Source organism: Amblyraja radiata, chromosome 17, assembly GCF_010909765.2.
Source record: "Amblyraja radiata isolate CabotCenter1 chromosome 17, sAmbRad1.1.pri, whole genome shotgun sequence".
Classification (NCBI taxonomy): Eukaryota; Metazoa; Chordata; class Chondrichthyes; order Rajiformes; family Rajidae; genus Amblyraja; species Amblyraja radiata.
The window spans coordinates 4,145,270-4,170,933 of NC_045972.1; the positions used below are offsets into that span (position 1 = coordinate 4,145,270).

General features: G+C 47.0%; 1 protein-coding gene across 4 annotated transcripts in view; it reads left to right on the forward strand.

Annotated features, from left to right (window-relative positions):
• LOC116982428 (BTG3 associated nuclear protein) overlaps positions 1 to 25,664 on the forward strand; it is a 127,414-nt gene that overhangs the window by 12,452 nt on the left and 89,298 nt on the right. For all 4 annotated transcript variants that reach the window (XM_033035644.1, XM_033035647.1, XM_033035646.1 and 1 more), the window contains exons 2-4: positions 7,890 to 7,986; positions 12,984 to 13,090; positions 21,750 to 21,949. In XM_033035644.1, coding sequence (XP_032891535.1) covers positions 7,917 to 7,986; positions 12,984 to 13,090; positions 21,750 to 21,949 — 377 coding nt within the window. In that variant the 5' untranslated portion in view covers positions 7,890 to 7,916. The remainder of the gene's footprint in view (positions 1 to 7,889; positions 7,987 to 12,983; positions 13,091 to 21,749; positions 21,950 to 25,664) is intronic.

Here is a 25,664-nt window from a genome sequence, read left to right on the forward strand (position 1 = left end):
TGTTTGGTTTCCATTCATTTTATAGCTTAATTCATTAAGGGTTATTCAATGTCTTTTAAAATCCGTATAAATCACATTCACACCATTATTTATTTTCATTTGTTCTTTTTAAAAATATTTTTTAAAGATCGGTCAACATCCACCAACATATTTAGCATTGTTTGGGTGTAATGGATTTTTTTTTCTCTTGTTTCTATTTAGAAAAATAATCTAATTTCTATTATGTTAGTTGGATATTGCGGGTGAAGGCAGTTTTTTATTGAGCACCCTATTGGCTTTGAGAAGATGATGGCGAACTGCTGCGTTGAAGCAGCATAATTTCTGGTGAAGATACTCTATAGTCATAATGTATGGAAACAGGCCCTGCTGCCCATCAATTTGTTTCTTGCTATCTATGTCATCTACTTCCCGCATATGTTTTGTAGCCCATGGTCAGATCCTTCCTAAGCCTTCTAGATTCCGAAAAAAACACATATCCAGCCTATCTAGTCTCCTGCTGGCTGAGCACACTACCCAAGGCAAAATCCTCATGAATCTCCACTGCAGATTTGTAGTGTAGTGACCTGAACGGTACAAAGTACTCTTGCTGTGTTTGAACAGAACATAGGAGGAATAGGAATACTTTATTGTCATGTGTGACTAGGCACAGTGAGATTCTTTGCTTGCATACACAATGTATACAAATAGCAGCCACCTATGGTGCTGACAAAGTTACAAAACACGCCGGCTCCCCCTTTTGTCCCCCACCCCCAGAACAGTACAACACGGGAACAGGCCCTACGGCCCACAATGTTTGGGTCGTGCACGATGTCAAGTTAAATTGATCTCATCTGCCTGTACATTATCCATATTATTCTATTCCTTGCACTTCCATGTGCCTATCTAGAATCCTCTTGAATGACAATATCATATATGCCTTCATCATCACCCCTGACAATTTGTTCCAAGCCCCCATCACTCTCTGTAAACAAAAATCTTGCCCCTCTCACGTAGCTCTGCTTCTTGTGTTGGACTTTTCCACCATGGAAAAAAGGTTCTGACTGTCTATGCTATCTATGCCTCTCATAATTTTATATACTACTATCAAGTCTCCCTTCAACCTCTGACATTCCAGAGAAAACAATCCAAGTTTATCGAACCATTCCTTATAGCTGAAACCCTCTAATCCAGGCAGGTTTCTGGTACCTCCACTGTACCCTCTCCAAAGCCTCTACATCCTTCCTTGTAAGGGGGCAACCAGAACTGCATGCAGTACTCCAAATGCAGTCTAATCAGTCTTACAAACCTACATCATGACTTCCTGACTCTTATGCACAAAGTCCCTAGCAAAGAAGGCAAACTTACCATACACCATCATTACCACCATTAGTACTTGTGCTGCCACCTACAGTGATATGAATATGGATTCCAAGATCCGTCTGCACAACAATGCTGTTAAGGGTCTTGCCATTAACTGTATATTCTTCCCTTATATTCAACCTCTCAAAGTGCAACACCTCACACTTGCTCGGATTAAATTCCATCTGCCATTTCTTGGTCCATTTCAGCAGCTGATATGTATCTTCTGAACGCCTTTCTCATTGTCTGCACCTCATCCAATTGTGGGTATCGTCTGCAGACATACTAATCCATCTACATTTAGTCATGTATATATATATCACAAACAGTAGAGGTCCCAGCACGGATCCCGGTGGAACTCTTCTGGTCACAGATCTCCAGCCAGAATATCTTTCTTCCACCACAAGTATGAATAAACCAGTTCTGGATCCATGTCACTGTGAATGTTAGCTAATGTTCAGTATAGTTGTCTGCTAACTTTCCTGTTCTTATATGCTTAATGCCCAGCGTAATAAACACCATGAACAACCACTCTGACATTATCTCTTCAGTTTAAGATTTTACAATGTGATTTGGCATTAAGCAGAAACTACAAATTCACGGAACAAGTCAATGGCATTTATCTTCAAAGATCATATATACCAAGCATTTAGCTTATTTTCTGGATTAATCTTATATCCAAGATACAATTTATGTCAACAAACCAGTCAGATTTTCAGCTTTGAATATAGACTCAAACTTTTTTTTCAAAAGGTAGGCAGCAATGGTGCATGTCAGAAGTCTGACTCAAGTTCAACTAATCTAAATGGAATATAAAAACACATGTCAATGTTGCATGCTTCCGAATAACTCAGCCTTCCAAATCAACATTAGACATTAATCAACAAGTGAGTGATGCTGCTTAACTATCGCACCTTATTATGATATTTTAAAGTAACAATTTTGTCAATGTACACCACAGTTCTACAAACCTGTCATTCAACTAAAGCAAAAGACAAAAGACTGGAGAAGCTTGGTAAGTTTGCCTTCTTTGCTAGGGACTTTGAGTATAAGAGTCAGGAAGTCATGATGTAGTTTTGTAAGACTGATTAGACCGCATTTGGAGTACTGCATGCAGTTCTGGTTGCCCCCTTACAAGGAAGGATGTATAGGCTCTGGATGAAATGGACAGATCCCTCCACAGATACTGCCTGATCCGCTGTCCCTCATTCCATTTATTTTTTGCTCAAGATTCCAGCATCTGCAGTTTTGGCTGCCTCCAATCAACTAAAGGGAGGCACGGTAGAGTTGCTGGCTTACTGGAGACCAAGTCTCGATCCTGCTACAGGTGCTGTCTGTACGGAGTTTGTACGTGCACCCTGTGACCGCCAGGGTTATTAGTTTAGTTTAGAGATGCAGCGCGGAAACAAGCCCTTTGGCCCACCAAGTCCACGCCGACCAACTATCCCCGCACACTAACACTATCCTACACACACTAGGGATAATTTACAATCTTTACCGAAACCAATTAACCTACAAACCCGCACGTCTTTGGAGTATGGGAGGAAATCGGAGCACCCGGAGAAAACCCATGCAGGTCACAGGGAGAAAGTACAAACTCCACACAGGCAGCACCCATGGTCAGGCTCGAACCCGGGTCTTTGGCGCTGTGAGTCGGCAACTCTACCCTTGTGCCACCGTGCTGCCCTAGGTTTTCTCCAGGTGCTCTGCTTTTTTACCCACACTCCAAAGACATACAGGTTTGTAGGTTAATTGGGTTTGGTAAGTTGTAAAATTGACCCTACTGTGTGTGGGTTAGTGTACGGGGCAATCGCTATTCGGCCTGTTTCTGCACTATATCTCTGAAGGAAAAGTAAAGCATGTGGAAGCACAAGGTGCTGCAGATGCTTTGAGTAAAACACAGTGCTGGAGTAACTCCGCAGATCAGGTAGTAACTGTAGAAGGAATGGACATGTGATATTTTAGGTTTGGATCCGCCAGACTGATTGAAGGATATGGCAAGTGTTTGGATGCCCTTTTCAACCACCTCATCTCCTTGCTTTGCCTTTTAAAGGTTCTTGGGTATGTGCACCAAGTTCCCTCTGGCCTTCTCCACTCCCCTTCAACGTGTGTATCCGAGGTGTGACTCCAAAGTACCTACATGGGCAGAGGGTTTGATGATTTAGATTTTGTGACAGTGAAAGATGGTACGGTTAATTTGCAAGTTAGGATAATGTGTGACATGAACCTGTTGGTAGTAGCATTTCCATGTACTTGATGCCCTTGTCCTCCTTGGTGTGAGAGGTCACGGGTTTATCTGGTCCGGAGTAGCCTTTATGATTGCAGATGGCCTTTACACCAGCACGTGTGCTGGGCCCACCTATCAGTGAAAATCAGGCTATTCTTTGACCTTCCTCCAAATTGTTTAATTGTCAACAATTACTCATGACTAGATATGGTCGTTCTGCAGAGCATTGATCCATTGGTTCTGCAGAGCATGCCCCACAGTGGAAATTTTTGATTCTGCTGTGGGGGGACGTTTGTGTTGAACTCTATAATGTGTTGTGTCCATTTTCTTTATTTTTTTTAACCTTTTTCTATGGTTTGTATGGAAACTTATTATCTATTTTATGTAAAGCACTTTGGTGTCAATGCGAGTTGACTTAAAACGTGCTATATAAATAAAACTTACTTACTTACTTACTTACTTTGGTCGTTCTGTCTATTGCATGGAACTAGAGTACTGCTCTTGTTGTTTTGCACCTGAGAATTTCAGTACCGAGACCTCGATCATCTACGTGAAGGCACAAGAGTTCCACCAATTCTGCCTCTGCAAAATGAAAATGATAAGTGAACCAATGGCCCTATCTTTCTGCAGGCCAGTTTCTTCAGTATTGAGGGTTTCGTTGTGCTCTGTCAACTCCATTGTAGATGATACAATGCACATGCTTGACACTAGACTCCCAAGACAGGCATTAATTTTTGAACTCTCATGGGGAGAGTTGACCAGGTGGACTGATGAACAGACTGTTCGACTTGGTGGAAAGGTGTCAGCCTCGATAACAATCAGCACGGGAGCACCTCAAGGCTGCGTGCACAGCCCCCTGCTGTATTCACTCTATACTCATGACTGCGTAGCTGGTCATATTGCGAACTCCATCATCACGTTCGCTGACGACACCACTGTTGTGGGACATATCACTGATGGGGACGAGTCAGAGTATAGAAGTGAGATCGACCGACTGACCAAATGGTGCCAGCACAATAACCTGGCCCTCAACACCAGCAAAACCAAGGAACTTGTGGACTTTGGAAGAGGTAGTATGGGGACCCACAGTCCCGTTTATATCAATGGGTCGATGGGTCGAAAGGGTCAAGAGCTTCAAATTCCTGGGCGTGCACATCTCTGAAGATCTCTCCTGGTCCGAGAACACTGATGTAATCATAAAGAAAGCACATCAGTGCCTCTACTTCCTGAGAAGATTGCGGAGAGTCGGTTTGTCAAGGAGGACTCTCTCTAACCTCTACAGGTGCACAGTAGAGAGCATGCTGACCGGTTACATCATGGCTTGGTTCAGCAACTTGAGCGCCCAGGAGCGGAAAAGACTACAAAAAGTAGTCAACGCTGCCCAGTCCATCATTGGCTCTGACCTCCCTACCATCGAGGGGATTTATCGCAGTTGCTGCCTCAAAAAGACTGGCAGCATCATCAAGGACCCACACCATCCTGGCCACGCACTCATCTCCCCGCTACCTTCAGGTAGAAGGTACAGGAGCCTGAAGACTGCAATGTCCAGGTTCAGAAACAGCTACTTCCCCACAGCCATCAGGCTATTAAACTCAACTCAAACAAAACTCTGAACATTAATAGACCATTATCTGTTTATTTGCACTTTATCTGTTTTATTTATTCATATTTATACACACTGATCTGTTCTGTATTCATGCCTTCTATATTCTGTTGCGCTGAAGCAAAGCAAGAATTTCATTGTCCTATCTGGGACACATGACAATAAACTCTTGAATCTTGAATCTATATAGATCCGAGAAATAATTTCATTCTCTGCAGTGTTATTTAACCTGAGCTTTCAATGCATTTTCTATAAATTAGTAAATTCTTAGTTTGATTTGGCAGCCATTATAGTCACAGAGTGATACAGTGTGGAAACAGGCCCTTTTACCTAACTTGCCCACACCAGCTAACATGTCCCCGCTACACTAGTCCCACCAGCCCATGTTTGGTCCATATCCCTCCAAACCTGCCTATCCAGGTGTGCTACTTTGGGGCATTGTGTTTGGCTTCATGTCTTTTGGAGAATTGCGGGTCACTTAGATGCCATTCTATCAGCTCTCTTCCCTTGAGCAATTGTGGGGGGGGGAGGGGCAACTCGGAAACTCCAGGTAGGCTCAAATGAAGAATGGCTGCCGAGGATCAGTTGACAGAGGTAAAGTGAAGTCATTGCATTGTCGCAAGAAGTAAAACTGTTTCTCCTGAACAGTTGTTCTTTCCCTTAAAAATGTGGCATGTGAAATATATTTCGGACCCAGAACATGCAGATCATGGTCAATTTATCCCATCACGTTATCCTCGCTTTATCCCACCTCACCTGTATCCACCGATTACCTGCCAGACTTTGTCCACCCCAACAATTTTTCCAGCTTTCTCTTCCTATCCATTTCCTCAACAGATGCTGTCTGACCTGCTGAGTTACTCCTGCACTTTGCGTTTTACTCAGAATTCCAGCATCTGTAGTTTCTTGTGTCTCCAATATGTCCTTGTAAGTGTCTTTGTACTGCAGCAGGAGAAAGAGTAGACGTTTCAGTTTAAAAAATGAAAATCTAGCAAAGGGTGGAATTGGGGAAGGAAAAACGATATTTGCATGATCTTTAGTGTAGAGAAGTAACTAAAATTGAAATTAACACGCTTTTAGAAGCAACTCTGAGAAGGACATCCTAGCGGAACAGTTTTCCTTCTAATTTATTTGGGTGAGACAAATATTGGCATACTGCATCCACTAAGACCCAGTTGAATGTTGAATTGCTTAAATTCTATTTAAACAAGATCCACAGAAACTTCCTTCTCAAATCTTTTGTTTTTATATCACAAAATGTATTGCAAAGCAGGTTAGGGTTTTGGACTGATGGTGTTGAGTATTTTCTGTTATATATTAAGGTTCTTAGTTCTTGTAACTATAGTTGGGTGGAGATTATTCCATGCTTTAATTGTGCGGGGGAAGAACGAATTGCTGTATACATCTGTCTTTGTAGCTGGGATCACAAATTGGATCGAATGCCCTCGTCTGCTCCTAATTGGTTTGGGTTTGGTGTAGGTCTTGTAATCTATGTCGAGCTGACCATTTAACATTTTGTAAAAACAGGTCAAACGGTGAGCTTCACGTGTGTCTTGGAGAGGGTTCCACCCCAGAGAATTCAGAAGTTTGGTGACACTAGCTTGTCTCTCATAGGTGTTAGTAACAAATCGAGCTGCCTGTCTTTGGACACGTTCGATGGAAGAAATGTTTTTATTTGTGTATGGGTCCCATGCTGCAACTGCGTAGTCCAAATGAGGTCTAACGAGGGTGAAGTATAGCTTCTCCTTGACAGAAGTTGAACAATGATGAAAGTTGCGCCTCAGAAAGTTTAAGACACCTGTTGCTTTCACCGTTGCATGATGAGTCTGAGCATTCTAACGCAGATCATTCTGCAATTTGATGCCAAGATACTTGGTTTGTTTGGATTCTTCAAGGGTGGCACCAAGTATATTGTAAGATGTTTTGCCTGGATTCCTCTCTCTGGTGACACGCATAGTTTCACATTTGGAAGGGTTGAACTGCATGCCCCATTGTTGTGACCACTCAACCATAGTATCGAGATCGAGGGTGGAACGGCGCTCCCATCGGGGCGGCCCAGCTCGAGGGAGGTACGGCGCTCCCGTCGGGGCGGCCCAGCTCGAGGAAGGAACGGCACTCACGTGAGGGCGATCCGGCTCGGGGCTGGAATGGTGCTCCGGTGGCTGGGACAGCGTTCTGGCAGCGGTGACCTGAGTCCGGGGTTGAGCCGCGGGCCGGCGGCTGTGTCCGCTGGACTGGAGGGCGGCAGCTTCGACCACCCCGGGCCGCGGTGTTTGAGCCGGCCCGTTTGCGGGGTTCGGTGAGCCGCGGGACTGTTTGTACCATCGCCCGGTGGGGTATCGCCTCAGCGCAGAGGGAGAAGAGGAGGGAAGAGACTGTAGCCCAAAGATTTTTGCCTCCACCACAGTGAGGAGGTTTGGAGGACTCACTGTGGTGGATGTTAATTTGTGTTTATTGTTGTTTATTATTGTATTACTGTATGTATGACTGAAGGCACGAAATTTCATTCAGACCGTAAGGTCTGAATGACAATAAAGGAAATTCTAATTCTAATTCTAATTCTTTTGGCCAGAGGGATCTTGATACCGACCTTGGGCATCCTTATTGGAGATGGTCCATCGGTCAGCCTGGCCAAATAAAATGTCCAGCAATTAATTCGTAAAGACCACTGTAAATTTGATGGTGTTATCATGATTTTTGTTTATATTTGATATATTTCAGATCACGTAGAACCTGGATGACATCTAGATGATGTCAGGACAAGATTTGACAGACGTGGTTCAAATTGTTGTTGATGATTTTACACCTGATCAAGCAGGTAAGTACAAAATAATAGATGGAATTATGAGGAATTATGGAATTATGATATGGACTGGCATTTTTTTTTCAATTCAGTCAGGAACTAGGCATTGTTGGCAAGAACATCCACAATTTATTGCACCATCCTTATCAAAGTAGTGATGAGCCACCCTCTCAAATTGCTGCAATCCTTCTGCTGCTAATTAAGATGATATTCCAGGATGTAGACCCAGCAATGATGAAGGACCAGTGATATATTTACAAGACAGGATAGTGTGATTTGGAAAGGGATCTGCAGATAGTGGTGTCATCTGCTGCTCTTGTTCTTCTTGGCGGTGGCGTTTGCTGGTTAGGGAGCTGTTGTCAGGAGCAGTATGGATGAGTAATTGCAATGCATTTTACAAATGGTAGATACTACAGGCTCTATGGTTCATGTTCATAAGTCATGGGAGGAAAAAATAGGCCATTCGGCCCATCGGGTCTATTCCACCATTCAATCGTGGCGGATCTATGTTTCATTCTCATACCCATTCTCCTGTCTTCTCCCCATAACCCCTGATCAAGAATTTGTCAATCTGCGTCGTAAAAATTCCCAGCCGTCTGTGGCAATGAATTCAACAGATTCACCACCCTCTGATTAAAGAAATTCCTCCTCATCTCTGCTATTATTGTGAGGCTATGTCCTCTGGTCCTAGACTCTCCCACTAGTGGAAACATTCTCTCCACATCCAGGCCTTTCACGACTCAGTAAGTTTCAATGAGGTCTTCCCTCATCCTTCTAAACTCCACGAGTACAGGCCCAATCATCGCCGGGATCATTCCCTGGACCCCTCTGGACCCTCTGATTGCCAACACATTCATCCTCAGATATGGGGTCCCTAATTGCTCACAATACTACAAATCTGGTCTGACCAGTGCCTTAAAAAGCCTCAGTATTTACCCTATTTTTATATTTGACTCTCTCAAATTAAATGCTCACTTTGCATTTGCCTCCCTTACTATCGATTCAATTAACAAATTAACTTTTTGGGAATCCTGCACCAGCACTCCCAAGTCCCTTTGCACTTCCGATTTTTGAATCCTCTCCCCATTTAGAAAATAGTCTATGCCTTTATTGCTACTACCAAAATGCAGGACTCCACATTTTGCTCCGCTGTATTCCATCTGCCACTTATTTGCCCACTCACCAACCTGTCCAAGTCCTTCTGCAGAGTCCCTGATATCTCCACTCCACCTGCTCCTCCACCTATCTTTGTATCATCCGCCACACAGCCTTCAATCCTCTCATCCAACATAAAGAGTAGCGGCCCCAGCATCGACCCCTGTTGAATACTGCTAGTCACTTACATCCAACCAGAAAAAGCCCCTTTATTTCCACTTTTTGCCTTCTGCCATTCACCCAAATTTCTACCCATACTAGTATCTTCTCTCTATAATACCATGGGCTGTCATCTTCTTTAGCTGTCTCAGGTGCGGCACTTTATCAAAGGCCTTCTGAAAATCCAGTTAAACAACATCCACTCCCATGGTTATCTGGACGGCCCTTTTACTACCCTGCCTCTTGCAAAGATGCTGCCCCCTACTTGCATTTTCTCCAGCTCTACCACATCTGCTCCCAAGATGAGGCTTCCCATTTGAGCACATCCAAAACCTCTTTCTTCAGCAAATGTTGTTTTTCCCCCCAATATTATAGATGGATCCCTCACCCTTGTCTTCTCTGTGTCCCTTGGTTCTGCTCCACCTTCCCCCCCCCCCCCCCCCCCCCGACAAAACATGGATAGAGTTCCACTGGTCTTAACCTGTCACCCCTCCAGCGTCTGCAATCCAACACTTCATACTTCATCCACCGATATTTCCGTCACTTCCAATGTGATCCCACCACCGGTCACATCTTCTCATCTCCACTCCTTTCTGCCTTTCGCAACACCTTGGTTCATTCATCCCTTCCCACTGAAACCAGCCCCTTCCCCGGTACATTCCCCTGCAAAGGCAGGAGATGTAATGACTGTCCCTATACCTTCCCCCTTACCTCCATGCAGGGACCCCAGTAGTCCTTTAAGGTGAGACGGAGGTTCATGTGCACTTCGTCTAACCTCCTCTATTGCATCCGATATTCCCGACGAGGCCTCTTGTACATTGCTGAGACCAAGCGGTAGATTCAGCAACATTTAATTTTCCAATTTTAAATAACTAACCCACAACAGCCTTCTTCCCCTCCCTCCATCCTCCTCCACTTGTGCCGTTTACATGGGAGCATAGTGTGATGAGTTCCATTTTATACATGTATATATATCTCTATAATACTAAAACTCTTCCTTGTGTTTGTGTTTGTGCCAACGATGTGTCAATCTGCTCTTCCTATCTTCTTCCAAACGCTAGGCCACAGCCTTCCCATTTTCACATGTCCTACTCACATTTTCCCCGTCGTGGTGATAATCATCTTCCCGTCGCATTCCCGCCTATATTTCTGATGATATTAATCCTTTAAATTTAAAACACAGCCCCAAAAACTCAGCCATTTTGGGGGGAAAAACCCCAAGTGACGTCACAATGCACTCGCAAGGCAGGACGGGACACTCCGGGAGGGGGGGGGCTCCTCAGCGCTCGTGTGGCGGCTGCCGGCACCCGACACTCGGTGGCGAAGGTGGTGCCGCGGGCCCTGGCTGGAGCCAAGCCTGGTGCTCGAGATGGAGTGAGGGCCGAGCCCGGGGCTTTGGATGGGGCCGTGACCAGGGCCGAGAAAGAAGCCGCCGCTGGAACCAAGGACAAACCTGGGTTCGGGGTCGGGGACGAGCCCGGAGATGATGTCGGGCCCTGCAGTGGAGCTCAGGCGGCGGCCGAGCTGATGGCTGGAGTCTACAGCCAGGGCTGGGCCGAGTACGAGGCCCTCGCGCTGCTCTACCACCTGGGTAGGTCCTGGGCAGGGAATTAGGAGGGGAGGAGGATATCTATCCTACAATCCCATCCCTCTTACACCCGCTCTCTATACCCCCCCTCTCCCTCTACTCCTCGCCCTCCCTCTATACCCTCCTTAACCCACTATACCAAATCACTATAACCCCATCCCCTCTACCCCTCCTATCTACCCTCCCCTCTCTGCCCCCTCCCTCTCTGCCCCCCTCCGTCTCTGCCCCATCCGTCTCTGCACCCCCTCCCTCCTGCCCCCTCGTCTCTGCCCCCCTCCTTCTCTGCCCCCTCACTCTCTGCCCCATCCCTCTCATGCCCCCCTCCTTCTCTGCCCCCCTCCCTCTCTGCCCCCCTACCTCTTCTGCCCCTCAGTCTCTGCCCCCTCGTCTTGCCCCCCCCCCTCTCTGCCCCCTCCGTCTCTGCCACCCTCCTTCTCTGCCACCCTCCTTCTATGCCCTCACTCCCTCTCTGCCCCCTCCTCTCTGCCCCCCTCCTCTCATTCTGCCCCCTCCTCTCTCTGGGCCGCCCTCCCTCTCTAGCCCCTCGCCGTCTCTGCCCCCCTCTCTGCCCTCCTCTGCCCCCCTCCCTCTCTGCCCCCTCCTTCTCTGGCGCCCCCTCCCTCTCTGCCCCCTCCCTCTCTGCCCTTCCCTCTCTGCCCCTCCCTCTCTGCCCCCTCCCTCTCTACCCCCTCCCTCTCTGCCCCTTCCTCTCTGCACCTCACTCTCTGCCCCCTTCCCTCTCATGCCCCCTCCTCTCTGCCCCTCCCTCTCTGCCCCCTCCCTCTCGCCCCCCTCCCTCTCTGCCCCCCTCCCTCTCTGCCCCCCTCCTTCTCTTCCCCCCTCCCTCTCTGCCCCCCTCCGTCTCTGCCCCCTCCGTCTCTGCCCCCCTCCTTCTCTGCCCCCCTCCCTCTCTGCCCCCTCCGTCTCTGCCCCCTCCTTCTCTGCCACCCCTCCCTCTCTGCCCCCCTCCCTCTCTGCCCCCTTCCCTCTCTGCCCCCCTCCCTCTCTGCCCCCCTCCCTCTCTGCCCCCTCCCTCTCTACCCCCCCTCTCTGCCCCCTTCCCTCTCTGCCCCCCTCCCTCTCTGCCCCCTCCCTCTCTGCCCCCCTCCCTCTCTGGCCCCCTCCCTCTCTGCCCCCTCCCTCTCTACCCCCTCCCTCTCTGCCCCCTTCCCTCTCTGCCCCCTCCCTCTCTGCCCCCCTCCCTCTCTGCCCCCCTCCCACTCTGCCCCCCTCCTTCTCTACCCCCTCCCTCTCTATCCCTTCCTTCTCTACCACCCCTCTCTCCCCCCCCCCCCTCCCTCTACCTGAAAAGGGAGGGTGACTGGGAGGAGGAGGGAGTGCTGGGGGATATGGGGAAATGAGCCGCGCCTGCGCAGTTGTGGGCCATGCGTGAGTGGTGCAATATTGCGTTGGGGGAACGGCTTGCTTTGGGGGAACAGGTGAATGGTGGAATCTTGCGTTGGGGGAGTACTTGGTCTAGTATATATTTAAAAATAACAGGTAAGTAATAGTTTTTTCAATCTGCCAGGCAGACTTGCATGGGTCCTGTGAGCAGGGGAAAGCAGATGAGTCAATGGATGAGACCTAAGAGGGTGTATGTTTAGGGTAGATGATAGGGTTTATGTGAGATCAATAAGAATTCTTCCACCTGGAGAGTGCGTGGAATCTGCCTGATGCAGATACTCTCACAACATTTAAGAGTTACATAGACAAGAACTTGAATTGCCAAGGCATTTATCAGTGAAATGCTTGGCTTTGGTACACTGTGGTTGACATGGGTGTTGTGTGGTATACAGAAGGACAATGAACGAAGTGTGTATGTTGTGCAATTCTCATTCTATGCCTCTAAGCTTTCCACATGGGCACTAAGAATTGCTTCCACAAATGTATATAATAATTTAGATATTTATATAATAATTTAGATACTAATGCAGCAGTATCTAAATTATTATATAAATATCTAAATTATTATATACATTTGTGGAAGCAATTCATTTTGTATATGATGCCCAAAGACTTCATATTATAACTGATGAAATGCACAGGATAAATATACTTGGATAACGTTATATGAAACATTGAACATGTACAACAATTCCATCCATTTCAGAAGTTTTGGAGAATCATCAGCCTGAGGATGGAGCTGTACAACCGCCTCTTAAACGTCCACATCTCGAAATTTCAAATGGACAGTCTGTCCCAGATGGCACGATAAAGGTATTATTTTGTTAAATTAAGAATTACGGTTTTAAAGTTATGGCTCAAACGTATGAATCTTTGGAAATTAAGGGCCTGTCCCACTTGGGGGACCAAATCCGCGAGTTCTGGCGAGTTTGCCCTCGACTAATACTCGCAGCATGGTCGACAGGAGGTTATAAGAGGTCTTCGTAACGCTTCTTCATGCTCGAGAGTGGTCTCCGTGTACTCGAGGCCTCAGCTAGGTCGCGGTGGTTTTTTCGATATGTTAAAAAATGTCCGCGAGTAAAAAAAGGTCGCCATGGAAAAAAATCGATACTTTTTTTTACTCGTAGGTTTAGTCGTAGCAGGTCGTAGTAAGTCGGCATGTTAGTCGTAGGTAATCGAGGGTAGTCGAAGGTAGTCGTAGATAGTCTTCATTATAGTCGAAGGGAGGTCGAAGGAGAACGTCTTCACTCTCCACTATTCGGTGTCCAATTTTCCCGAAGTTAGTCGTAGCTAGTCGAAGCTGGTCCTCAACATAGTCGAAGGAGGTTGGAGGTCTTCTACATAGTCGAAGGAGGTCTTCAACATGTCATTTTTTCAAACTCTTCTAAACTCGCCAATTAGGTCGCCCAAGTGGGACAGCCCCTTTAAAGTAATTTTCTGAATTTTGAAGTGGGTACAAAATAACAAATTACTCTATGTAAATTTCTTGGTTAGAGTAGAAAAGGCAATGCATTATTGTTTTGAGCTACATAGTGTATTATTATTATTATTCTTTTCTCTGTCTAGAAGCATTCATTCAACATACACATATGCACTGATGTCTTTGATGAATTGTGCAACTATGGATTAGCAGTCATGTGAATGATTTAATTGTGTCATTTTTGTGAAAATGCGAAGCCGAGATAAAAGGATGCCTGGTTTTAATTACTTTGGCGTGCTAATTTCTGTATGATCACTGTTTGCATCCAGCTATTTGAAGATGCAAAGTGTTTTTTGAGGCAACCGAGAGTATAAACCGTATAAGTTAGGACCAGTGGTTTCTGTTTAACCTATTAACATTTTGAATGGGAAGAGAAACAAAAAAAATGACAAACAAGGAAATGGAAAAAGTGAAATCATGAAAAAAATGGCAAAGAATGGCGTGAGAGTGAAACAAGAACCATATAGGAAATGTAAAACAAGATTAAGTTTAAGGGACATAGAGGAGAAATTTACTAGTCATCGAAGTAAGCCACTAGAGTTCCATTTGTTCCTTTATTGAGCCAAGTTGTTTTACAAGAACATGAATCTAATTATTAAAATGATTATTGCTTCATTCCACACTATTCTTCTGCAGCTGGTTTGAGTCATTTACCATAACAATCCAACAGTTATTTGAAATGCACAGTAAAGTTGGTTGCAGGGCCAACATCTGTGTGACATAAATTGGGCAGCAATTTGCATCGAATAGCAATTCACAATATATCCATTTATAGGGGATTTTGTAAAATTCTGTCAGCTTTTAGAAAGGATTACAGTGGGATCTTGATCAGCTGGGGGGGGTGTGTGGAGAAGGGGAGGGGGGGTGGGGTGTGTGGGAAAGGGGGGGTGTGGGGGAAGGAGTGGTGGGGGAAGGAGTGGTGGGGGAAGGGGGGTGGGGAAGAGGGGGAAGGGGGGTGGGGTTAGGGGGGTGGGGGAAGGCGGGTGGAGGAAGGGGGGTGTGGGGGGGGGACCCTGCTCATTCCGCACCTTCAGCTTTCGGCCTCACGCAGTAGCTCCCGGTCCCACTCCGGCTTCACTAAGACGCTTCCGGTTCAACTCAGCAGCTCCCGGCTCATTGTGCTGGTCGCAGCAGAAGCAGCCCGCACGCAGCTCTCTGCACGCACGCTGCTCTCTCTGCCCGCACGCTGCTCACTCTCCGCACGCTGCTCACTCTCCGCACGCTATTCTCTCTGCCCGCACGCTATTCTCTCTGCCCGCACGCTGCTCACTCTCCGCACGCTGCTCACTCTCCGCACGCTGCTCACTCTCCGCACGCTGCTCACTCTCCGCACGCTGCTCACTCTCTGCCCGCTGTTCACTCTCCGCACGCTGCTCACTCTCCGCACGCTGCTCTCTCTGCCCGCACGCTGCTCACTCTCCGCACGCTGCTCACTCTCCGCACGCTGCTCACTCTCCGCACGCTGCTCACTCTCCGCACGCTGCTCTCTCTGCCCGCACGCTGCTCACTCTCCGCACGCTGCTCACTCTCCGCACGCTGCTCACTCTCCGCACGCTGCTCACTCTCCGCACGCTGCTCACTCTCCGCACGCTGCTCTCTCTGCCCGCACGCTGCTCACTCTCCGCACGCTGCTCACTCTCCGCACGCTGCTCACTCTCCGCACGCTGCTCACTCTGCCCGCACGCTGCTCACTCTCCGCACGCTGCTCACTCTCCGCACGCTGCTCACTCTCCGCACGCTGCTCTCTCTGCCCGCACGCTGCTCTCTCTGCCCGCACGCTGCTCACTCTCCGCACGCTGCTCACTCTCCGCACGCTGCTCACTCTCCGCACGCTGCTCACTCTCCGCACGCTGCTCACTCTCCGCACGCTGCTCACTCTCCGCACGCTGCTCTCTCTGCCCGCACGCTGCTCACTCTCCGCACGCTGCTCACTCTCCGCACGCTGCTCTCTCTGCCCGCACGCTGCTCACTCTCCGCACGCTGCTCACTCTCCGCACGCTGCTCTCTCTGCCCGCACGCTGCTCACTCTCCGCACGCTGCTCACTCTCCGCACGCTGCTCACTCTCCGCACGCTGCTCACTCTCCGCACGCTGCTCACTCTCCGCACGCTGCTCACTCTCCGCACGCTGCTCTCTCTGCCCGCACGCTGCTCACTCTCCGCACGCTGCTCACTCTCCGCACGCTGCTCACTCTCCGCACGCTGCTCACTCTCCGCACGCTGCTCACTCTCCGCACGCTGCTCTCTCTGCCCGCACGCTGCTCTCTCTGCCCGCACGCTGCTCACTCTCCGCACGCTGCTCACTCTCCGCACGCTGCTCACTCTCCGCACGCTGCTCTCTCTGCCCGCACGCTGCTCACTCTCCGCACGCTGCTCACTCTCCGCACGCTGCTCACTCTCCGCACGCTGCTCACTCTCCGCACGCTGCTCACTCTCCGCACGCTGCTCTCTCTGCCCGCACGCTGCTCTCTCTGCCCGCACGCTGCTCACTCTCCGCACGCTGCTCACTCTCCGCACGCTGCTCACTCTCCGCACGCTGCTCACTCTCCGCACGCTGCTCACTCTCCGCACGCTGCTCACTCTCCGCACGCTGCTCACTCTCCGCACGCTGCTCACTCTGCTCGCACGCTGCTCACTCCGCACGCTGCTCACTCTCCGCACGCTGCTCACTCTCCGCACGCTGCTCACTCTCCGCACGCTGCTCACTCTCCGCACGCTGCTCACTCTCCGCACGCTGCTCACTCTCCGCACGCTGCTCACTCTGCCCGCACGCTGCTCACTCTCCGCACGCTGCTCACTCTCCGCACGCTGCTCACTCTCCGCACGCTGCTCACTCCGCACGCTGCTCACTCTCCGCACGCTGCTCACTCTCCGCACGCTGCTCACTCTCCGCACGCTGCTCACTCTCCGCACGCTGCTCACTCTCCGCACGCTGTTCACTCTCCGCACGCTGCTCACTCTCCGCACGCTGCTCACTCTCCGCACGCTGCTCACTCTCCGCACGCTGCTCACTCTCCGCACGCTGTTCACTCTCCGTACGCTGCTCACTCTCCGCACGCTGCTCAACACACTCCGCTCCTTCACCTTTTTATTCTCCTCGCCGCCGGTGATTGACAGTGGGTGCCGGAAGGGGCGTTTTTTTAACGATTTTTAAACCTTCCTAACTTTTGTACTATTTCACCGATCGGAATAAAACTTATTGCATTTGCAGCACAGGAGAATTGTGGGGAAGGAGGCGATAAATCGTAGCGCTATCGGGTACGCAAACTTAAACTGGGGCAAAACCGTCACAGTGAAAGTCTTATAACATTTTCTGTATAGTGTTGTAGAGGAGAGGAATCCTGGAGACCCAGCACATAGTGCATTGTTCCCTAAAAGTGGTGTCACAGGTGGACAGGGTGGTGAAGACAGCTTTTGGCATGCTGAGCTTCCTCAGTCAGGCAATTGAGCATAGAAATTGGGTTGCAATGTCACAGTTGTACAAGACTGATTGGTAAGGCCTTATGGAGTACAGTCATTTATGAGGATGTTGCCAGGAGTTATGGACCTGAACTATATGTAGAGTTTAGTCTGGTTTATTGATATAGTGTGGAAATTATCCATTTGGCCAAACGAGCCCACGCTGTCCACCTATACATCAGTTCCATCCGACACACGAGAGAATTTTACAGAAACCAATAAACTTATAAACCTGCATATATTTGGAATGTGGGAGGAAACCAGAGTGCTCGGAGAAAACCCATGCTGTTACCGAGAGAATGTACAAACTGTACAAACAACACCCGTATTAATACCAGGCTTGAAAACGTGTCTCTGGCGCTGTGAGGCAGCAAATCTATCGGTGTACTGCTGTGCCGCCCATAGGTTGGGCAGGCCAGGATTTTATTTTTTGGAGCACAGGAGACTGAAAGGTGGCCTTACAAAATCATGAGGGGTATCGATAGGTTGAAAGCACATACAGTAGTTTCTTTCCCAGGGTAGGGGAATGAAGAGCTAAAGGACATAGGTTTAAGGTGAGAGGAGAAATATTTAATAGGAATCTGAGCGGCATCTTTTTTGCACAGAGGATGGTGGGTATATGCCAGAGGATGTCGTTGAGGCAATTACCATAACATTTAAACATCATTTGGATACTTACATGCCAAGTCAAGTCAAGTCACATTTATTTATATAGCACATTTAAAAAATAACTCGTTGGCCAAAGTGCTTTACATCTGTTATAAGAATAGCGTAATAAAACAAACTACATACATATATCCATGTAGCCCTCACTCAGAGGACGTCAGGAAAGGCTTGGGAGTATAGATAAGTCTTTAGTCTTGACTTAAAAGAGTCGATGGAGGGGGCAGTTCTGATGGGAAAGGGATGCTGTTCCACAGTCTAGGGGCTGCAACCGCAAAGGCGCGGTCGCCCCTGATCTTATGCCTAGACCGTGGGATATTCAGCAACCCCAAGTCAGCCGATCTGAGGGGCCTGGAGGTGGAGTGGTGGGTGAGAAGACTTTTTATGTAGGTGGGGGCAAGCCCATTGAGGGCTTTGTAGACATGGAGGAGAATCTTGAAGTGTATACGGAACCGCACAGGGAGCCAGTGGAGAGAGGCCAGGATCGGGGTGATGTGGTCCCTTTTTCGGGTGCCCGTCAGGAGTCTCGCTGCGGCGTTTTGGACCAGTTGCAGGCGGGACAGGGAAGATTGGCTGATGCCAGTGTAAAGGTAGTTTTGCAGTAATCTAGGCGGGAGGAGATGAATGTGTGGATGATCTTTTCCTGGTCATCAAACTGGAGGAATTGTTTTATTTTAGCTATCGTCCGAAGCTGAAAGAAGCTAGCTTTTACCACGGCATTGACTTGTTTGCCAAATTTCAGCGCTGAGTCAAATATCATGCCAAGGTTTTTGACGTGAGGTTTGAGTAGTGGGGTAAGGCTTCCAAGGCTGCCTGCTATCATTTTGATTGAGTCCGAGGGGCCGAGAAGGATGACCTCAGACTTACTCTCGTTTAGAAACACGGGCAAATGGAACAAGTTTAGATAGGACATCTTGGTCAGCATGGATCAGTTGGACCAAAAGGCATGTTTCCATGCTGTATGATATGACTTGGTGCCTTTTATTTTCCTAGCAGATTCTAAACCCATAGCATTGTGATTGTAACCTTGCATGTTAAATTTAAAACACCAGATGGCGACCTTGCTACATATCCAGACTTTTTTTGTTTAAAAACAAGACACAATGCTGAAGTCTTGTCGACGTACTGGAGGCCAGATTGGGAGCACCAGATGCAGTAGATGAGGTTGGAGGAGGTACATGTGAACGTCTGTCTCACCTGGAAGAACTGCTGGGGTCCCTGGATGGAGGTGATGAATGTGGTACAGGGACAGATGTTACTTCTCCTACAGTTGCTGGGGAAAGTGTCAGTCTGAAGAAGGGTCCCAACCCAAAAAGTCACTTCTACATGTTCTCCAGAGATGCTGTCTGACACGTTGAGTTGCTCTAGCATTTGGTCTGTTTTTATAAACCAGCATCTGCAGGTCCTTGTTTCTGCACTGTTTTTGCAAATAGCTGTATAAGCTTTAAAATACTTTGCTTCCTAAATATACTAACATCATATTTTATAGAAGGTAATTGCAAAATATAATGAATTTTGTTCTCATTAAAGCAGCATCATATAATGGGGTGTAAATTAAAAACCTGATAGTTGTGCATTCTCTATTTCAAATAAATACAATGGTTTGCAAAATTTATCATCAGCACGTCTATTTAAATATTTTCTGCTGGAAAATTTGGGCATGTTTTATTAGTGCTTTACCTTTTATTGTGCATTCAACTCTTCTGTCTACTTCAATTTTCAAAAAACACAATCGTTCAAAATAATGTTTTAATTTTGATACCAACATTTATGATTTATACAATTTGTTCCTACAGCTAATGAGATTTTCTTGATTCTTTTCACCAGTTTTGTTCTGGTTGTCAATGACTGCACAATTCTGAACATTTCTTGCAATGACAATAATGCTCACTTTCTAATTTTTAGCAGTAATGTCATGAATGTTGACATGCCTCCAAAGTAGCAAGGTATTTCAAGGGAGTATTTAGAAACACAATTTGACATTGAAAAACTGTAAGTAAGAATTTGTAGTCTTTTAGTGGAAAGGGAGATGGAGCAGTACAGAAGTTCTGGGCGTAAATTCCAAAGCTTCGAACCTCAGCAACTAGAAGGATAGCAATCAATGGTGGAGAAGATAAAACTGGAGATGAAAGAAAGTGAGAATTGGAAAAATACAGATAGAAGCTGAAATTGAAAAAAAAAATAGCAGATGTATGTGATCTGAAACAAAAACACATAATCATGGATTAGGGATAATCCGCAGGTCTGGTAGTATCAGTGTGTGGAGAGAGAGACTGCCAACATTTCAGTTCCATGACCCTTCATTGTGATTTTTTTTTTTACAAGCAAGCATGCATTAAGTTGCAGGAAGGGAAGATATGGAGGGTGGATGTTTGTGACTGTACGCAGAGCAAGATTGCCAGGAAATATAATAGCTTTCAGTGTTTGGAGTTAAGAGAAAAAACAGAAACAGAGGAGCATGCCCAAACGGAGATGCAGAATACCGCAGTTGCTGGAAATATGAAACACATGAAACATGAAACACATTGCCTGAAATGCCCAGCAGAATGGCTGACATCTCTGAAGAAAGGACAGAACATGTTAATTTTGCAGGCCAATGACCTTACATGAACTCAGGTCTGATAAAAACAATTGCTATGGAGAATTAAAGTGATGAGTAACTGAATATTCAGGATCACTCGTGTTCACTGAATGGAGGTTTATGCAAAGTGGTCTCCCAATCTATGTTTGATTTTGCCAGGTCTTTGGCACGTTAATTCTCCATTTCACTCCAATTCTGTACTCTCTGTCTTGGAGTGTACACTTTCCCAGCAATGGCCAATATTGCCTCATCTTCCATCTGGGCATATTGCAGACATAAGGACTCGAGTTCAGTTTAGTTTATTGTGACGTGTACCGATGGACAGTGAAAAACTTTTTGTTGCGTCAGCAGAAAGACACAAATACATGATTAAAATTGATCCATTTACAGTGTATGGATACATGATAAGGGAATAAAGTTTAGTGCAAGGTAAAGCCAGCAAAGTCCGGTCAAGGATAGTCCGAGGGTCACCAAAGAGGTAGATAGTAGTTCAACACTGCTCTCTGGTTGTGGTAGGATGATTCAAATGCCTGATAACAGCTGGGAAGAAACTGTCCCTAAATCTGGTCGTGTGCATTTTCATACTTCTATACATTTTGCCTAATGGGAGAGGGGAGAAGAGGGAGTGGCCAGGGTGCGACTTGTCCCTGATTATGATGCTGGTCTTGCCAAGGCAGCGTGAGGTATAAATGGAGTCAATAGAAGGGAGGTTGGTTTGTGTGATGGTCTGGGCTGCGTCCACAATCGCTGCAATTTCTTATGGTCTTGAATGGAGCTGTTCCCAAACCAAGTTGGTATGCATCCCGATAAAACGCTTTCTCTGGTTCATCTGTAGAAGTTTGTGAGAGTTGTAGGGGACATGCCAAACTTCCTAACCCTTCTCGCGATGTAGAGGCGTTGGTGTGTTTTCTTGGACGTTGCTTCAATATGGATGGTCCAGGAGAGGTTGTTGGTGATATTGACTCCTAGGAATTTGAAATCTCTACTTTTGGAGATGGTCTGGAGCACATCTTGCTCTCAAATGTGGCCAAATGTCAGTAAGTGGGAACTAATTGATAACATGGATCAAAGGAAATAAAATAAAAATCAAGATTTATCCTTATAAACAAAATGGGCTGATTCTCAATAATTATTTTAAGTGAGCACATAATGTATGGGCCAATTGAATGTTTAATTATGCTTAATTATATCTTTGTTTTATTGAATTTAATGCTAAATTGTTACAAATTACCATCTTTTGTGGTCTAATTTTGAAGAAATTTTGATTTTTTTTGTCTCTCTTCTTTTACAGTCTGTTCTCTTTGACATTAATCAGGCAATTTGTTTGCGGCTTGATAACATTGAAGCCAAAATTCAGGCTGTTGAAGCAACTTGTAAAGCTATTGAAGAAAAGATAGATTTGGCTCTTAATAAACAAAATAGTCCTATCCAGGTTCCAATGGTGGCAGGATCGCCACTGGGGGCTACACAGACATGGAACAAAGTGCGCAGGTAAGGCATGTAATAAATAATATAATAAAACATTTAGAATACAACAATGACTCTTACAAAGCAATGACATTTAAATAGTTTGATTGTTTTCATCAAAGTTTTTAAAAAATGGAAGCTTTTACAATGTAGAGGAGCGACTGTGGTGAAAAATGTTCTTTGGCACATAACGAAAAGAAATGTTGGTGCTGGAGTCTTGTGTAGAACACAAAGTGCTGGAAAAATTCAGTAGGTCACTTAGCATCTCTGGAAGACATGGATAGGTGACATTCCGGGTCGGGACCTTTCTTTTCACACAAAAAAAAGGAATGTTTTATGCAGAGTTCTGGATGAAAAGCAGTCTACTGGCAAAAAAACACACATTTTGTAAATGTGATTTATCTGAGAAAGTAATATTCCAAATTAAATAGACTGAAATCATCTGATTTAGTTCTCCACTGTTTCTTAGATATTTTGTGTTGTAATCTGAAAATCCAGTTTACCCTGTTAGTTGGACAAGATAAGTTTTGAATTTTGTGTTGAAATCTTAATTGAAATCTTAATGAAATACATGTATGCACAAATACATATGATAGATAAACTTCAATAACATGGAGCCCTTAGAGTATTGGTGTTGCTAAACTAGCAGATTTATCAGCCTAGACACAAAATACTGGAGTAACTCAGTGGGACAGGCAGCATCTCTAGAGATAAGGAATGGGTGACGTTTCGGGTTGAGATCCTTCTTCAGCCTATTGGATATTACCCCTATTGGGGAGAGGCCTTGGGAGGTAAAGTGTGAGTCTTTGGCTCAAGAGTCTTCGGTGTGGAGGCTGAAGCAAGGAGGCTACACTTGAATCGGTTCTGTCCCCCCCCCCCCCGATATTTTAAACCTGTGACGTATTGCAGTGCAGAAGGAGGCTATCGGCAGCAGGGAAGGGAATTAGTTTCACTCACCTTTGAGTGTGTCTCATTTGTGATTTTGTCCACTGAAGTAATGGCAGGCAAGTTGTTACATTGTTTCTCCTGCAAGATGTAGGAAGTCAGGGACACTGCTGGTGCTTCAGACAACTACTCCTCAGGAAATTGTGTCCAGGTGCAGCTCCTGAATGAATGTGTTAGGGAACTGGAGCAGCAGCTCGATGACCTCAGGACCATCCGGGAAAACGAATGTTTCCTGGACAAGACTTGGTGAGGTTATCACACTGAGGATACGAGAAGAGCGCAGGTGGGTGACAACGAGGAAGAGAAGTAAACATGGAGTGCAGGACCCCTCGGTGGCTGTACCCATTGAAAACAGGTACACCCTCTTGGGAGCTGTTGGAGCGGAGGCTAGACAAGATTGAATGGTACCCAGGGCTGTGACTCCAACCCTGGTGCTGAGGCTCAACGGGGAAGAGTGACGTCAGGCAGAGCCGTACTGGTGGGGGACTTGATAGTCAGAGGTGCGGACAGGAGATTCTGCGGCAGCAGGTGAAACTCCTGGATGGTGTGTAGCCTCCCTGGTGCCAGGATCCAGGATGTCTTGGAGGGGCTGCACGCAATCCTCAAGAGTGTGGCGGAGCAGCCGGAGGTTGTTGTGCTTGTTAGAACGAACGATACAGGTAGGAAGATGAAGGACGTTCTGCAACACGAGTTTACGGAATTGGGTAGAAGACTGAAAAGCAGGACCTGCAGCGTAGCGATTTCAGGATTGCTTCCAGTACCTCGTGCTAGTGAAGGTAAGAACTGGAAGACAGGGGAAATGAATGTGTGGCTGAGGAGTTGGTGCAGGGAGCAGGGATTTAGATTTCTGCATCATTGGGATCTCTTCCGGGGCAGTGGTGACCTGTATAAAAGGGACGGATGGCACCTTAACTGGAGGGGGACCAATATCCTAGCAGACAGGTTTGCTAATGCTACACGGGAGGGTTTAAACTAGATTGGCAGGGGGGGTGGGATCTCGTGCAGGACGGGGACACGTGAGAGGCTAGAAGTAGATATAGAGGGTGGTGTGGGAACGGTTAGTGGACAGAACAGGCAGGTGAAAGGCAGAGAGCGAGGAAGGCGGGTTGGTTTAAACTTCATGTATTTTAATGCAAGGGGCCTGACGGGTAAGGCAGATGAGCTTAGGGCGTGGATAGGTACGAGCGACTGGGACGTTGTAGCCATGACTGAAACCTGGTTAAGGAAGGGCAGGACTGGCAGCTCAATGATCCGGCTACAGTAGCTTCAGGAGAGACATAAATACATAAGGGGGAAATGGGTAACTAGAGAGAGAGTGGGACCTCTCAGGAATCAAAGTGGTCGCCTCTGTGTGGAGCCACAGGAGATGAGCAAGGTCCTCAATGAGTATTTGTCCTCTGTATTTACCGAGAAAGCAGTAGGACGGAGGAACTTGGGGCAGTCGATGGAAGTGTCTTGAGAGCTGTCAGTGTTACCATCAAAGAAGTGCTGAAGGTACTGTCATGTATGAAGGTAGACAAATCTCCAGGGCCTGATCACATATATCTGAGGACATTGCGGGAAACTAGAGAGGAAATTGCGGGAGCCCTGGTTTAAATTTACGAGTCGTCCTTAAATACAGGAGAGGTGCTGGAAGACTGGAGGGTGGCAAATGTTGTGCCTCTTTTCAAGAATGGCTGCAGGGAAAATGCTGGGAACTATAGTCCAGTGAGCTTAACATCTGTAGTTGGTAAGTTACTGGAGAGTATTCTGAGGGATAGGTTATACCGGCATTTGGTTGGGTAAGGGCTGATTAGGGATAGTCAGCGTGGTTTTGTACGTGGGAGTCATGTCTCACAAATCTGATTGATTTTTTTGAAGACGTGACCAAAAAGGTCGATGAGGCGAGAGCTGTAGATGTTGTATACATGGATTTCAGCAAAGTATTCAACAAGGTTCTGCATGGTAGGCTGCTCTGGAAGGTTAGATCGCATGGGATCCAAGGAGAGATAGCTGAATGGATAGCAAATTGGCTCCATGGAAAGAAGCAGAGGGAAGAACTTTTTTCACACAGAGAGTGGTGAATCTCTGGAACTCCCTGCCACAGAGGGTAGTCGAGGCCAGTTCATTGGCTATATTTAAGAGGGAGTTAGATGTGGCCCTTGTGGCTAAGGGGATCAGAGGGTATGGAGAGAAGGCAGGTACGGGATACTGAGTTGGATGATCAGCCATGATCATATTGAATGGCGGTGCAGGCTCGAAGGGCCGAATGGCCTACTCCTGCACCTAATTTCTATGTTTCTATGTGATGGTGGAAGGTTGCTTCTCAGACTGGAGTCCTGTGACTAGTGGTGTGCCTCAGGGTTCGGTGCTGGTCCCGTTACTGTTTGTCATCTACATCAATGATTTGGATGAGAACATACAGGGCAAAATTAGCAAGTTTGTTGATGATACAAAAGTGGGTGGTTTTGCAGATAGTGAAGATGGCTGTGAAAGATTGCAGCAGGATCTGGATCGATGGCCAGGTGGGCGGTTGATGGAATTTAATACAGAGAAATGTGAGGGACGTCGAAGAAGGGCAGGACTTATACAGTAAATGGTCGGCCTCTGGGTAGTGTTGCAGAGCTGAGGGATCTAGGAGTACAGGTGCATGGTTCCTTGAAGGTCGAGTCGTAGGTAGATAAAGTGGCCAAAAAGGCTTTTGGTACTTTGGCCTTCATCAGTCAGAGTATTGAATAAAGGAGGTCATGTTGCAGTTGTATAAGACGTTGGTGATACCGCGTTTAGAATATTGTGTTCAGTTCTGGGCACCATG